The sequence below is a fragment of the Papilio machaon genome, chromosome 18, assembly GCF_912999745.1.
Source record: "Papilio machaon chromosome 18, ilPapMach1.1, whole genome shotgun sequence".
NCBI classification, from domain to species: domain Eukaryota; kingdom Metazoa; phylum Arthropoda; class Insecta; order Lepidoptera; family Papilionidae; genus Papilio; species Papilio machaon.
The window spans coordinates 1777111-1790282 of record NC_060003.1 but is presented as its reverse complement, the minus strand read 5'-3'; the positions used below and the strand labels follow the sequence as shown (position 1 = coordinate 1790282).

Genomic DNA, 13172 nt, shown 5'->3' with positions numbered 1-13172 from the left:
TTGTTAAAACCGGACAATTAAAAAGGGCGAGTGTTTTCGTACTATTTCATGCTAAGCTTTTATAATTTATTTTAAAGCTAGTACAAAAGTTTATACTCACATTCAACAACTGAAAGATATCCTTTAGCTGTGGTGTTACCTAAAGTGTTGAGAGCAACACAGACGTACCAGCCTTCGTCCTCCTTTGTCACATTGAATATCGTCAATTGTTCAGGTTTATCCGATGGGTCTTCGCTCTACAAAATCATTTCAACATTATAGTAACGTTCCAATAAAATTTCTCAAATTTAAAGATTCACGTTTAAAACCAGAAAAAATAAACTTAAAAATAAATAGACAATAATATTTCATGAACATAAAAGTTCGTGCTTATTTGATAGCTTTCATGCATAGTTGCAGGTTAGTGCATGTAGCCATGCAACAGTGAAAATATGTAAAAAAAAAAACAATAAATGAGAAGCGTTTGTTCGTGCTAATCTCAGGACTATCGAATGTACTGCATAAATATTTCTCCAAATCAAATATTATTACATCACTGCTATCATGCTTCTATGATGTCATATTCTTTAAAATGTCTGAAGCATGTCATGCAACCCACACATATGTTAGTCACCGCCCTCACCGTCATGAGTTTAGTTGTGTCGTAGAAGACAATGGACTCCTGGGTGGCACCATCGTTGGTGTCAATGGTGACATTATAATTATACTCGTCATTTGTGAAAAACATCCAGAACACGTACGGATGGAGATCAGAAAGGAATTCGCAGCTTAACTTCGCCGTCTCACCGACCAATTTGGTCTGATTGACTACGCCTTGGGTTAGCACTGGTTTTGCGTATAAACGCTCTATAAAAAAGATTAGTATGTTAACATTTGTGAATTATAAATGTATTTATACTTTTTTGAGTCCTTGATATATCTTAAGGACTAACTTAAAATCTAGCTAGATGTTATCCACGAACAGCTGAAAAGTTAAGAAATTCCGTGTACCATTTACCTTCAATTACAAAATCTTATCAGTAAATTAGTAATGATTTTACTATATCCCGCCACCTTATAAATAACTTAACAATGTATTTTTAATTATGGATACTGCCGTCACCAATAATTTGAAATAATTCTCCTCATCTCTACAAATTATATATGTAAACTATCATCATATCATTAAACTTTTTCCGTAACCGAAATGTTAGCACTTTTTGGACCTCCACCAAATTTAAAAATATGAACCTCAATAACGTCCCCAGCTGGTATTGGTGCATCACTCGGTCCTACTTCTGCATCTTTTAAGGAATAATTCGAGGGTCTTATCCAATAGGAATAAGGTTCTAAATCGGATACAGGTGGGCAGGAGAGCTTCACCGTGTCGTTGACAAGAACCGTTACATTGCCCGGATATCCTTCCTTTATATATGGCTTCGATGGGTACCGTTCTAGAGAAATTTAGCACAGATTTAAAACGGATTAATTTTATCCGTTACGTGATGTTATGCTATGTGGAAAGAATATAGAACGCACTTATGGCTAAACTTAACCAAATCTATTAAATCTATACCTTGTACGCTTCTATACATTTATAAAGTGTTTTCTAGATGACTGTTAAGATTTTGTTATACTCTACCTTGTATATGAAGTATGACAGTATGATTGATGCAGCCCAGTTCATTACAGACGAGACAGGTGTAGTTTCCATTGTCGGCTTTCGTCAGTTCGTCCAGCGTCATAGACCATTTGCCATAAGACGGTTGAAAGTACGTTCTCATAATGGGTGTACCGTTGTTTTTAAACCATGTGATGTTTGGTGTAGGATTTCCTGCAATTAAAGAGGCAATTGGACTGCTGATCACTATCAGATGGATTTAATCATTTGGTGTGCACCGTTTAGTTTGGTAGAATTCACAATTTGTGGAAATATTTATCCCAAAAGGTACTGAGATTTGAATACGTTATAATAAACTGAGAGAAAAATTTAATACCATGAAATATATATCCTTACCGTCGGCAGCGCATTTCAGTCTTATCGAACTACCAGCAGGTTTCATATCCATATTGAACATTTTGGAGGGATGTTTGAATTTAGGAGCATACTTTGTTTTAGTATCATCCACGTGACCATAATTAGGATGTTCTTTTTCACTCTTATCATCGATATCCTCGTCTTTGATATCATATTCTCTGTATTTCAAACTTTTTGTCAATCTCTTTACATCAGTTGGTTTTTCATCTAAAGTATTGTTTTCTACTAAAGGAGCGGCTTCGTGTTGTGCTAATATTTCTGGCATCGGTCTTTGCATGTCCATATCTGATTGATATTCTGTAAAGACAGAAGTGTATTTTATTAAACGCTTTCCTTGAAACGGATTTGAAATATGAGATTTTAAATATAATCGCTTGTGGAATACAAAGATTGTATTCAGAATATTTATTACATTAAAGTATATGATTGGAATGTATTTAATTTGAATGAAATGAAATACAAATGCAATACAGAACAACGCTTTAAAATTGGCATTAAAATACAATACAGTTTCTTCTCAATATGTTTACACATCTGGTTAATAAAGTCATCGATTAAAATAAATATCACGATATTGAGATCTCATTCCAAACGTCTCATTGGACATACAAATACCTCAAGCAAAACAAGTATCCAGTTATTGTCTTGTTATTTTCTTTTAAAGGAAACCATTCCTTACCTTCTAAATTGTCTTGTTCCACATCTGGCTTGTGCTTGATCGTAACACTCATTTCCCTTCCTTTCTCTTCATCGTTATGACACGTATATACGCCTGCATCCTTTGCTCTGAATCCTTTTATCCTTAACCTGAATATAAACATAAAATATTTTATTACTCATTAACCTCTTATTCTTGTTTTCAATTAATTTAAAGCAACATCTCTTTCCTTAATATCTTTTTATTACTATTAAATAGACAAAATTTGCTTGTACTATTGTACTATTGTATCTGATTGTATGCCAGTAGTACTTTTGTTAACATGACGGTCATGTTTGAGACTACCAGCGTTACACTTGCGGTTACATTAGAATCCAAACATGACGTGAATACAAAAACTGTACAAGTACGAGCATTAATTTCGTATGCTGCGTAAAGACAACAGTTTCTAAAGACGAATTCAGTAGAAGACCTGCTATTTGATTGTCAATTGTTATTTATAGGTAGATGTAATTTTGGTTCATATTGAACAATTTACTGTAATAGATTTTTTAAGCTTTACAGAAAGGAAGAAAAATGATGTAATAAGATTTAAAAAGTTTAGTCCTTTAGAAAGTTGAGAGCAAAATTTTTTTTACCTTTTTTTCTAGGTCTATCTATGTTTATGCTTACACTCTTTAAATTTGATATTTTTAGATTTTCGACAAAAAACGTAAAGGAGAATTTTATATTAAGGGTCTCCTTTAGAGTCTAATTATCTCTGAGTGTGGAAGTTAAATTTCTTTTAAATATAAAGACAGTAACTGACAATTCTCGTTGTGTACAAGTCTCTACACGCATTAACTATTCAAGGAGCCTAGAATAGACTAGACTTTAATCTTGGATCAGCGTGTAGCTTGATTGATTTGATACGTTGTTTTGATCGACAGCATGCTTTATTTGCGTCAAATAGAAACGTCCCGATAGCTGGCATATAGCATGAGTTATTGCTCATGCCTTTGGATTCTCAATGCGTACTGCGTTTTGATGTGAGCTTTCTTGTATTCAGTTTAATTTACTATATTGTTGTTTATGTTTATTGCTTTACTTTGTATGTTTCACTTTAGAAAATGCTGGCTTTATTAGTCAGTTTTGTGTTTATTGGTTTATTTGGTTCTAATTGAGGTATTTTCTTCATTATCTTTACTGATTTTTTTTAAAAAGAATGTGACGTAATGTTTGTTTATCTTAATCGATTTGTTCATGTGGAAATTTTGATGTTTTTTTCAACTTTCGATTAAAATGTAATGTGGTTTTAAGAATCGTAATTGTCTAAGATGTATTGCTTGTAACTTTGTTAAAAAAACATTAAGCGAATAATTAGATTTTCTGCATAAAATAATAAAATTTAATGATCTTACCATTGCCTTTGTAAGATAATCCGTGGTTTATTTTGACCTTCCAAAGGTTTGCCATCAAAATGCCACCGTACCCCTTGCGTTTGACTTCTGGGCCTTAATCCGCAAACTAGGCGCAATCTCTCATTGGTCGATGCTTGGATCACCGTGTAAGTATCATCTGAAACAAAAGAAGAATAAATTATTGCTATCTCTATTCTCTCAGTCTTTCTTATTTAAAAAAGGATAGAATTAAGATAACGATGTTTGTGTGAAGTTTACCGTCTCTGGAAATAATCCGTTAAATTAACACAAAGTGTTGGCAACATTAAAAACCTTTTAAGATTAAAAAACAAACATTGTGGTCGTTCAGCTTATTTGCACTTATCAATGATCTTGTATAAATGAAGTTATCAAAGATAACAATCTGAATGTAGAACTGCAAGGCGATAAATTGTATTAACATGACACTACACGGTTTGTCTTCGCTAAAGGAATGCAAAAAGTTGAAATGATATATGAACAGGCGCCATCGAGATTCGTAATCAATGGACCTAGTACGAACATTTGTGATAATCGCCTTCGTATTGCCACTATTATATTTTTGGTGTACTTTACGCTGGATAAGGGTACACTGCGATGCACAAATTTTAATATAAATTTTGTCGATGATGATAAAATGTCGATTGTCACAAATATTTGTGCTCCGCCCACAGATACATTTAAAAAAATATCAAGAGAAAGAAGTCATTGTAGAAATTTCTTTTTTGTAAACTAAGCGAACAAATACCTATATTATCTTCTACCCTGGACCTGACCTGGAAATCTTCTTTATTAATGTTAGTAGAGGTTAACGAAGAGGGAATATTGTCAAGGATAAAATAAAATAGAAATTTATAATCATTTTATTCAATTCGAAGTCTAGACCGAAACAATCTGTTTTCGGTACCATCTTCACAGTATCACGCTACCGACAGAAATAGCGCGATGCGTTTGCAAAGCACCTGAAGGCAATAAATTGCCGCCACTGTGTTATTCAACTGTAATACTTTAAGGTGCATTTCCACCGAGGTAATCACGCATCTTTTATAATACTAGTAGTGGCTATAGATTTCCAACGCGTATTGATATATCTATTTCTTTAAAGAGGATCAGAATGACGTAAGCTTTTGAACTTGTATTTCCTTACAGTTACGTACGCATAATTAGATACAGTGGAAACGTGCTTTTACACAAACTTTTGTGATCGCCTCTCATTCTTATGACGTAAGCCTTAAACATACATTATATACATACAAAGATACATGTCAAAAGATGCAGAAAGGTACATGTAGATATTGGAGATTACAATTTTTCACCCCTATAACACGTGTTTGCGAAAATGATAAAGTTACTTCAGTATGTTGTAACAATAGAAAAACCATAGTAAAATTGGTATTGGTATTTACTAAATATTATACTAATATAAGTATTGGTATTGGTAAATACTGATACTTAAAGATTGTGTATGAAGAAGGAAATCATTCCTCTTAATGAAATAGTTCGTAACATAAAAGACTTTTAAATCGATTGTAATAAATTTTACATTTTTATTAAAGTTCAATTAAAAATTCAACTCTTGATTTATTACTGGATTAAAGTGAAACACCAATTACTCGATCATTTTTAGCTCTAATTAGTGTTCATTTTTAAATCTGTTACGCTTAAAAATAAACGCGAAACGACTACGTCTCAAGTTGTATGTATTTTTGCGAACATAAAATGTTTCTGTTTTTTCCACATGCAGCACGTACCGGACGGTTTTATTTTTACCACTAATTTTGTGCATGCAGTTGCTGACTTTTAAAAAAAACTGTATTTATGGTGATCAATAACCATGTTAACCTGAATAAAGTGTTCTTTTAAAAGAAATTGAAATGATTTCTTGATATTCATGTAAATAAAAAAAAAATATTCGTTTAAATTATAATAATTTATTTTATTACTCAACTCCTAAATAACGATTGCTACAAATTGTTAATATTAACACTACTTCTTTTTAGCCGACTTCAAAAAGAAGGAGGTTATCAATTCGACTGTATTTTTTTTTTTTTTTTTTATGTGTGTTACCGCGAAACTCCGCCCCTGGTGGTCCGATTTTGATGAAAAATATTTTAATCGAAAGGAAGTGCTTGCAGGTGGGTCCCATTTTTTTGTTTTTTTTTTTAAATAACTAGAAGACTAGTAGATTTTGAATATAGCTTCAAAATTTGTTGCGAACATTAGGGACATTTTTGCTTTCAGCGCTTACGTAGGCTAAACTATAGGACCTACATAAAAATGATGTATGGCGAATTGTAGCTCTTTAAATGTGCTAAATAAAAGTCCGCGATAGCATATATCTATCTTTTATAGTTTTCTCACAATAACCATTTTTTTCTTCAGAAACATCAATTAAATTCATGCCCTATTTCCGACGCTATTATTCCAGTTCAGTATTAACCCTTATGTAAATAAACATGTTCATTATCAAAAGAATTTAATGTAGATTATATTTGCAATTGAAACTATATCATTCTGTCTAATAGTTTAGGAGATATCGTAAGAATAAAATTACGCGGAAACGAAAAATGCTACACGAAAAGCACAATTTTGCTTTCTGGGCTTACGTAGGTCAAACTATATGACTTACATAAAAATGATGTATGGAGTAATTATAGATCCTTAAATTTGCTAAATAAAAGTCTTCGGTGGCATATATCTATCATCTATGGATGTCTCACAAAAACCATGTTATTGTGAACAAACTTCGATTAAAATGCACACGAAAAACAGCGTCGTAAGCTTACGGCGCTATTATATTATATTCGATATGAATCCTTATCCAAATAAATATGTTTTATGGCTAGAGTATTAAATGCAGATTACATTAGCCTTTAAACTATGTAATTCTGATCAATAGTTTGGGAGATATTAAATAATTAAAAACTACGCGCATTCGAAAAATGCTAGTGGGGCGCGCGGCTGGACAAAATTAAAGGCACGCTACGATGTATTAGTTTGGTAATTTTTAATTTGTATACCGATTTTGATAATTATTTCATTGTTTAAAGGATAAGTCTGCTGCATTCTAAATTAGTTTTTGAATTGAAGTACACACATATCAAATAGGAAAGTCCTTTTCTTTATTTGTCTTATTTATGTCTTTATATGTATTAAGGAAATTTGTAATTGAACTTCAAATTCACTAAAAATTGTGAAATAAAACAAAAATTTTAAGAAAAAAAAATAGCCGACTTCAAAAAAAAACAATCTCAAACAAAATGCACTCAAAAGTAACCTAAAAAAAAACAATTTCAAACAAAATGCATTCAAAAGTAACATAAAAAAACAATTTCAAACAAAATGCACTCAAAAGTAACCTAAAAAAACCAATTTCAAACAAAATGCACTCAAAAGTAACATAAAAAACAATTTAAAACAAAATGCACTAAAAAGAGACAAAATAATGTCATGAAAACTCTCTAAACTCTAGTAGTTAGAAGTAGGGGCTCAGTTTTCCGCAACTCCACGACAAGCGCGTATTTTGCGTGTCTCTAAACTCTAAAGAAAGTTCTCTTCTTTCTTGTAACATGTCTATATTGTATAATTATTGTTATTTTGGAGTCGGTTTCGGCCTAAGTAGGGACATAAACGTAAGTATGTCTAATACATCTCAAATATAAAATGTCACCTATTTACTTCGGCCGACACCGACTGCGAAATAACAATAATTATACAATATAGACATGTTACAAGAAAGAAGAGAACTTTCTTTAGAGTTTAGAGACACGCAAAATACGCGCTTATCGTGGAGTTGCGGAAAACTGAGCCCCTACTTCTAACTACTAGAGTTTAGAGAGTTTTCATGACATTATTTTGTCTCTTTTTAGTGCATTTTGTTTTAAATTGTTTTTTATATATGATATTTACAGTAGTTAGATTTTCTTCTCTCTCTGAAAATTACCGAAATAATTATATAAGCTATACTGATGTCCTGAGAGTTAGTATTACAGACCTGAGGTTTCAAAGCCATTCAGTTTACTCTAGTCGTAGCCTTATTTTTATTGTGCTGCAACACAAATTCCTTACAGTGGACAAAGTTGTCGTTCTTTGTTAAGCACGCTTGATACTTTAACGGTCCTCCAGATTTGTGGCCTGTGAATTATGACCGTAGGGTAAAGTGGGGAGAGATGGGACAGTGCTGCGCTTTGTGTTACATCGACATCGATAAACAACGAGTACATTTTTTGTTTGTCTTTTGTTTTGTTACCGAGTGGACGTTGATTGTTTTATGTGGACATTAACGTTTGACTTTTTAATGTTCGGGTGAGCTGGGGTATGTTGTATATATCGACGCTGGAAAGCGTAAACGCTGTAACCCCGAAAGTATGAACTTTACAGGAGAGCCTAAAAATGATAACTCGTGAGCTGATACGCCTACAAACATGCGGTATTTAGCAATGTTGTGTAGTTGTGCTAACCTATAATAAAATCATTATCGTTTGATAATGGTTGAAATTATTAACGTGTGAAAAACATATTCGCGATTTCAAGGGCTACAGCGTTTATGCTTTCCAGCGTCGATATGTATTTTTTTGAGTGTTGCAGCAGTTTGGCTTAGGAAATTTTTAGTAGTTAAAAATTTTAACTGAATGTATTATCATCCTTACTATCGTTTGCCATAAAATCTATAGAAGATGAGGAAAAAACTTTGCAGCTAATATATTAAACTTGCTTTAGTTGTAATTAAAGATAAAGTTTCTACTGCCGAACAGCATAACACATATTATGTTTCTATTTTTTTTTTAATAAAGAGATGGGTTACATTTGTTTAACATTTTTAAGCTATCGATATATTAAGAACATCACTATTTCTTTTGCATACTCCTTAAAGGTCGATTTAGTGGTTGCATATGTCGAACAGATGCAAACCTGCGCCCACGGTACAGCAAAAAAACTTTCTCGACTTGTTCAAATATTTCTTTTTTCTTTTAAAAACAATACTGTCCCAAAATCGTGAGAACGATTTAAAGATGGACTGATCTATTATCTATAGATTCAGAATTTAACTTTTTAATTTAATATACCAATTCAAAAAAATTACAAAAAAATTTACTAAGAAAGACTTAATCCTTAGTGTCTTGTGCCTTTAAATTGTACAATAAAACTTTCATTCAATAATCACATTGTCAGTCGGTTGAATAAAATTATAATCTCTTTGGAACAATCACAATTAGGATAAGGTTCCATTGCGGTCCGCGGCCATTGTATTATGAGTATAATCCTGCCTTTAATGGAGAGAGATTGTTGGCTACAGCACCACCCTACAATTACAAATGTATGTTGAAAAAAAATAGAACAAGACCACACTGGTATAAACAAAGGTGTGTGGGGGGTTAAGGGTTAGACTTATATAAAATGAGTTTGGTTCAAATCCGCTGTTAAAGATTTTGTATCACGCACTAGTACGAAAACATATAGCCCTCACATTCAACCTTATTGACAAAATAAAGACAACAAGTTTTTCTGTAGAAGAAATACACTAACGTAAACTTGGCATTTTTTTTTTAATATTCGTTTTTCTTTTGGAAAGAATATTGAGAGATTACGTTCCATTACGACTTACAAGTGCGCAGTTTACTACGCATTGCATTGGCCTTGGCAGCGCAATGATCAAGGTCCGTAAACAAATGAATTTCTGCACATATAAGCCTAATGATAAGTCATTGATGATACAATTATCTTGTGGGAACTTACCTATAGATTATCGTTTTCACCACTTAAACATAACCTACTGTTTACCCTCTTATTGCCATGGAGAAGGACAGTGATGACATGATGTTTTATACATGTTTTTGGACAGTGGAAACTTACGGTTACATCTTTATATATATAAAAGAAAGTCGTGTTAGTTATACTATTTATAACTCAAGATCGGTCGAACTGATTTAGCTGAAAATTGATGGGGAGGTAGCTTAGAACTAGGAGACGGGCACAGGAACTTTTTTATTTTGTGTGCATTTTTTTTATTCCGCGCGGACGAAGTCGCGGGTGAAAGCTAGTTTTTACTATTAAACAGCGTTAAACGTGAAATATAATTTAAGATTCTTTGAGTAATATTTTACAACGTAAATATATGAAACGCAAATCTTTTTTAATTCAATGTTGTATGGGTTTTTGATTGTTTGGATCGGATCCAAAGAGATATCTTTCGAGTGGGCGGACTTAGAATTGTATCTCACTCTATGACGAGGTTGTGATGGTGATGTGTACTTAAAATATGACTGTATCGTGGTCGTTTACCTTTAATAAATTATATATAAATATTGTGAAATTATTATGATGCATTTTTATGGTATTTGTCAACTCTCTAGAATATAAAGATGAAATAAACGATCTCAAATACGATGCATTAAAATCCAGAAAATTTGTATTAGTTAATTTACTTAAATTAAACAAAAAATTTATACGATTTTAAGCATTTTATTTGTCTTAAATTTGTGATGTAGTTTAAGAACTGAAAAGACGACTGCCCAATACGTCTAGGGTTGTCAGGTCGTCAAACCTATTAGCTGGACAGACCAGTCAGTTACGCCGGACACCCTATATTATTTAGGATTTTGTCTCTACACTCTCATTTGGAAAATGTAAAAAGCCTAACAAAAGCCGGAAAACCGTTTACTTTGGCCGGACACGCAATCAAAAAGCCTACCTATGTCCGGCTTTATTCGGACTGGCAACACTAAATACGTCTGATGTATTTTTGTTTTTGTTGTGTTTCCCCGGTTGTGTAATATAAGTTTATTAATATTGTACAGTTTATGGTCTACTAATAAATCTAAAACCAATTAATCGTCGTCTTTTCCCTTAGCCCCGAAATTATCTTCGCTTGTGATCTATTTACGTATCTCTTAACCAAGAACATTGTAAATCTACATCGAGAACTCGTCTCTTAAAACCATTTCTCATATAAATTGCGTTATTTATCTTTTGGCGTTCGTATTTATATCTGTTTGTCAGCGTGTTCGATTCATAATTTTCTCGCGATCAAATTTTTTTCTCGAAAAATGACAGCTGGAAGCCATTTTGTTTTCGATAAGTGGGTATTTTATGCTCATGAAGTTGTATTGGATGTTTAAATCTTGTATAATTTAATTTGCTATATAATTTAATGTCATATAAAATTGTGAAATAATTATGTCACATATTTGAAATAAAAGTCTGGACTATTTTAAAATAACTGAATGATAACAAGTAGCTGATGGTAGAGAGATTAAAAAGACCAATTCTTTTGCATTATTAAATGACAGTTATCTCTACTATTAATCCGAACCTCAGTCTGTTTGTCTACAATAATTGATCATTAAAATTTGATTTCACCAAACCTGAAATTTATAATCCCAAGTGTTAAATATCAGACTTGTATCAGCAGAACACACGAGAAACTAACGCATAATTAAAGCTACTTTCAATTAAATAGCTCAATATCAGATGAAACAATCAAACAAGGAACAGCTTTCACTTCTAAAGTTATATGTATCATTAACATAGATCATAGATTGCTTAAATTAACGTTATTCTGATGTCTGTATTTAAATCAGAATAATAGAAATAAAGAGATTTTACTATAAAGGAAAAGGTAGACAGAAAGAAATAAGGATGAATTATGTGAAAGAAAATACGTTTAAAAATGGAATGAATTCAAATATAACGGCTAATAGAGATGTATGGAAGAAAAGTAAATACTATGACGTCAATATGCAGTGAAAAGAGCAGGGAGACGAAGAAAATTTCTAAGAATAGTCAAAGAAGAACATACGTTAATATCTTTCTAAAAGTCGTCACAAAGATGAGAATTAACTAATATATGAAACAGCTAAAACACTCACTTTCTTATATTAGCTAATGATAATGCCTCACGTAAGTTTCAATAATTTAAATATGATAATATTTAGACCCTCTATACATTAACCTTTGTCTTAAGGTGGGTTTCCACCGCAATTTGTGTTTCACCACCACGTGGTTATCTTCGCTTTGGTATCAAAACAACTCAATTTAACTGCCTCATTGACATTGTAATTTTGAAGTGCAATTATCTCGTTTACTCGTAGTTTAACGGGAGACGACATCCGATTCCGATTGGTTGATAAGGTCAATGTTGAAATGTCAACGGTCAATACAAAAAATAAATATTTAGCGGATACTGATAACAGAGATCGGAGCGTCGATGGCTCAGGGGTTAAGCACTTGACTTGTTATCGAGGTCCTGGGTTCGAATCCCGCCGAGTTTCGATTTACATATGTACATTTATCCGTCGTTCTTACGGTGAAGGAAAAAATTGTAATGCAACCTGCACATATCTGAGAAGAAATTCAAAGATATGTATGAATTCAACCCGCACTGGGCCAGCGTGGTTGACTATGGCCTAGTCACCCCTAACTTAGGCTCCGAGCACCTCAGTGGGGACTTATAGTGAACGGATGATGATAACAGAGAGATTGAGACCTAAAAATTTTGTTACTAATAAAAACAGACAACAAGTCTGAAACACTTTACTCCTACGATAATTTAAAGAAATATGCTGCTCTGATAGTGTTTGCTGTACACCGAAAAACAGTCCAGCAATAAACAAATATGGTTCAGAATGATCGGATCTTTTCCAGAATGAATGAGGCTAAGTGAACGATTGTTCATTCATTCTATGTTTACCAACTCGGTCGTCACTTGGACTTAATCCAGCAGAAGTGTTATAACGATAGACCGGTGCCAACCTAGATTTTTGTAGAATATATTCGTTCATTCATTCACGTTCTTGAGGAATTTAGTAATAATTTTACCGTAGCTAGGCAACGCAAACTGTTTTTCTTAATTCCGCAAAAACTCTCAGGATGCACTTAATTATTAAAGAATACCAGACTTATGCACTCTAATTTCGCAGGCAAAAGGTTCATATTTCAAAAATAATTTCGACGAGGGAAGATGCGTTACACCTTAAATATTCTTAATAAGCATTTTGGCCTTTCAAATTTTTACGTGAACCTTTAACACTTACGTGCTAAGGTCCAAAATCGAATGAATAATTATCTTCATAGTACCAAT

At 32.7% G+C, this 13172-nt stretch overlaps 1 protein-coding gene across 2 annotated transcripts in view; it reads right to left on the bottom strand.

Moving 5' to 3' along the window:
- LOC106715481 (fibroblast growth factor receptor homolog 1) overlaps positions 1 to 13172 on the bottom strand; it is a 73619-nt gene that overhangs the window by 3136 nt on the left and 57311 nt on the right. Inside the window, exons 3-8 of one of the 2 annotated variants that reach the window (XM_014508774.2) lie at positions 4076 to 4232; positions 2697 to 2824; positions 1997 to 2314; positions 1622 to 1813; positions 1231 to 1433; positions 101 to 236 (exon numbers count right to left, since the gene is read on the bottom strand). In XM_014508774.2, the coding sequence (XP_014364260.2) occupies positions 101 to 236; positions 1231 to 1433; positions 1622 to 1813; positions 1997 to 2314; positions 2697 to 2824; positions 4076 to 4232 (1134 nt within the window). Of the gene's footprint in view, positions 1 to 100; positions 237 to 622; positions 847 to 1230; positions 1434 to 1621; positions 1814 to 1996; positions 2315 to 2696; positions 2825 to 4075; positions 4233 to 13172 lie in introns of both variants that reach the window. The other variant, XM_014508773.2, reaches the window with a different exon arrangement.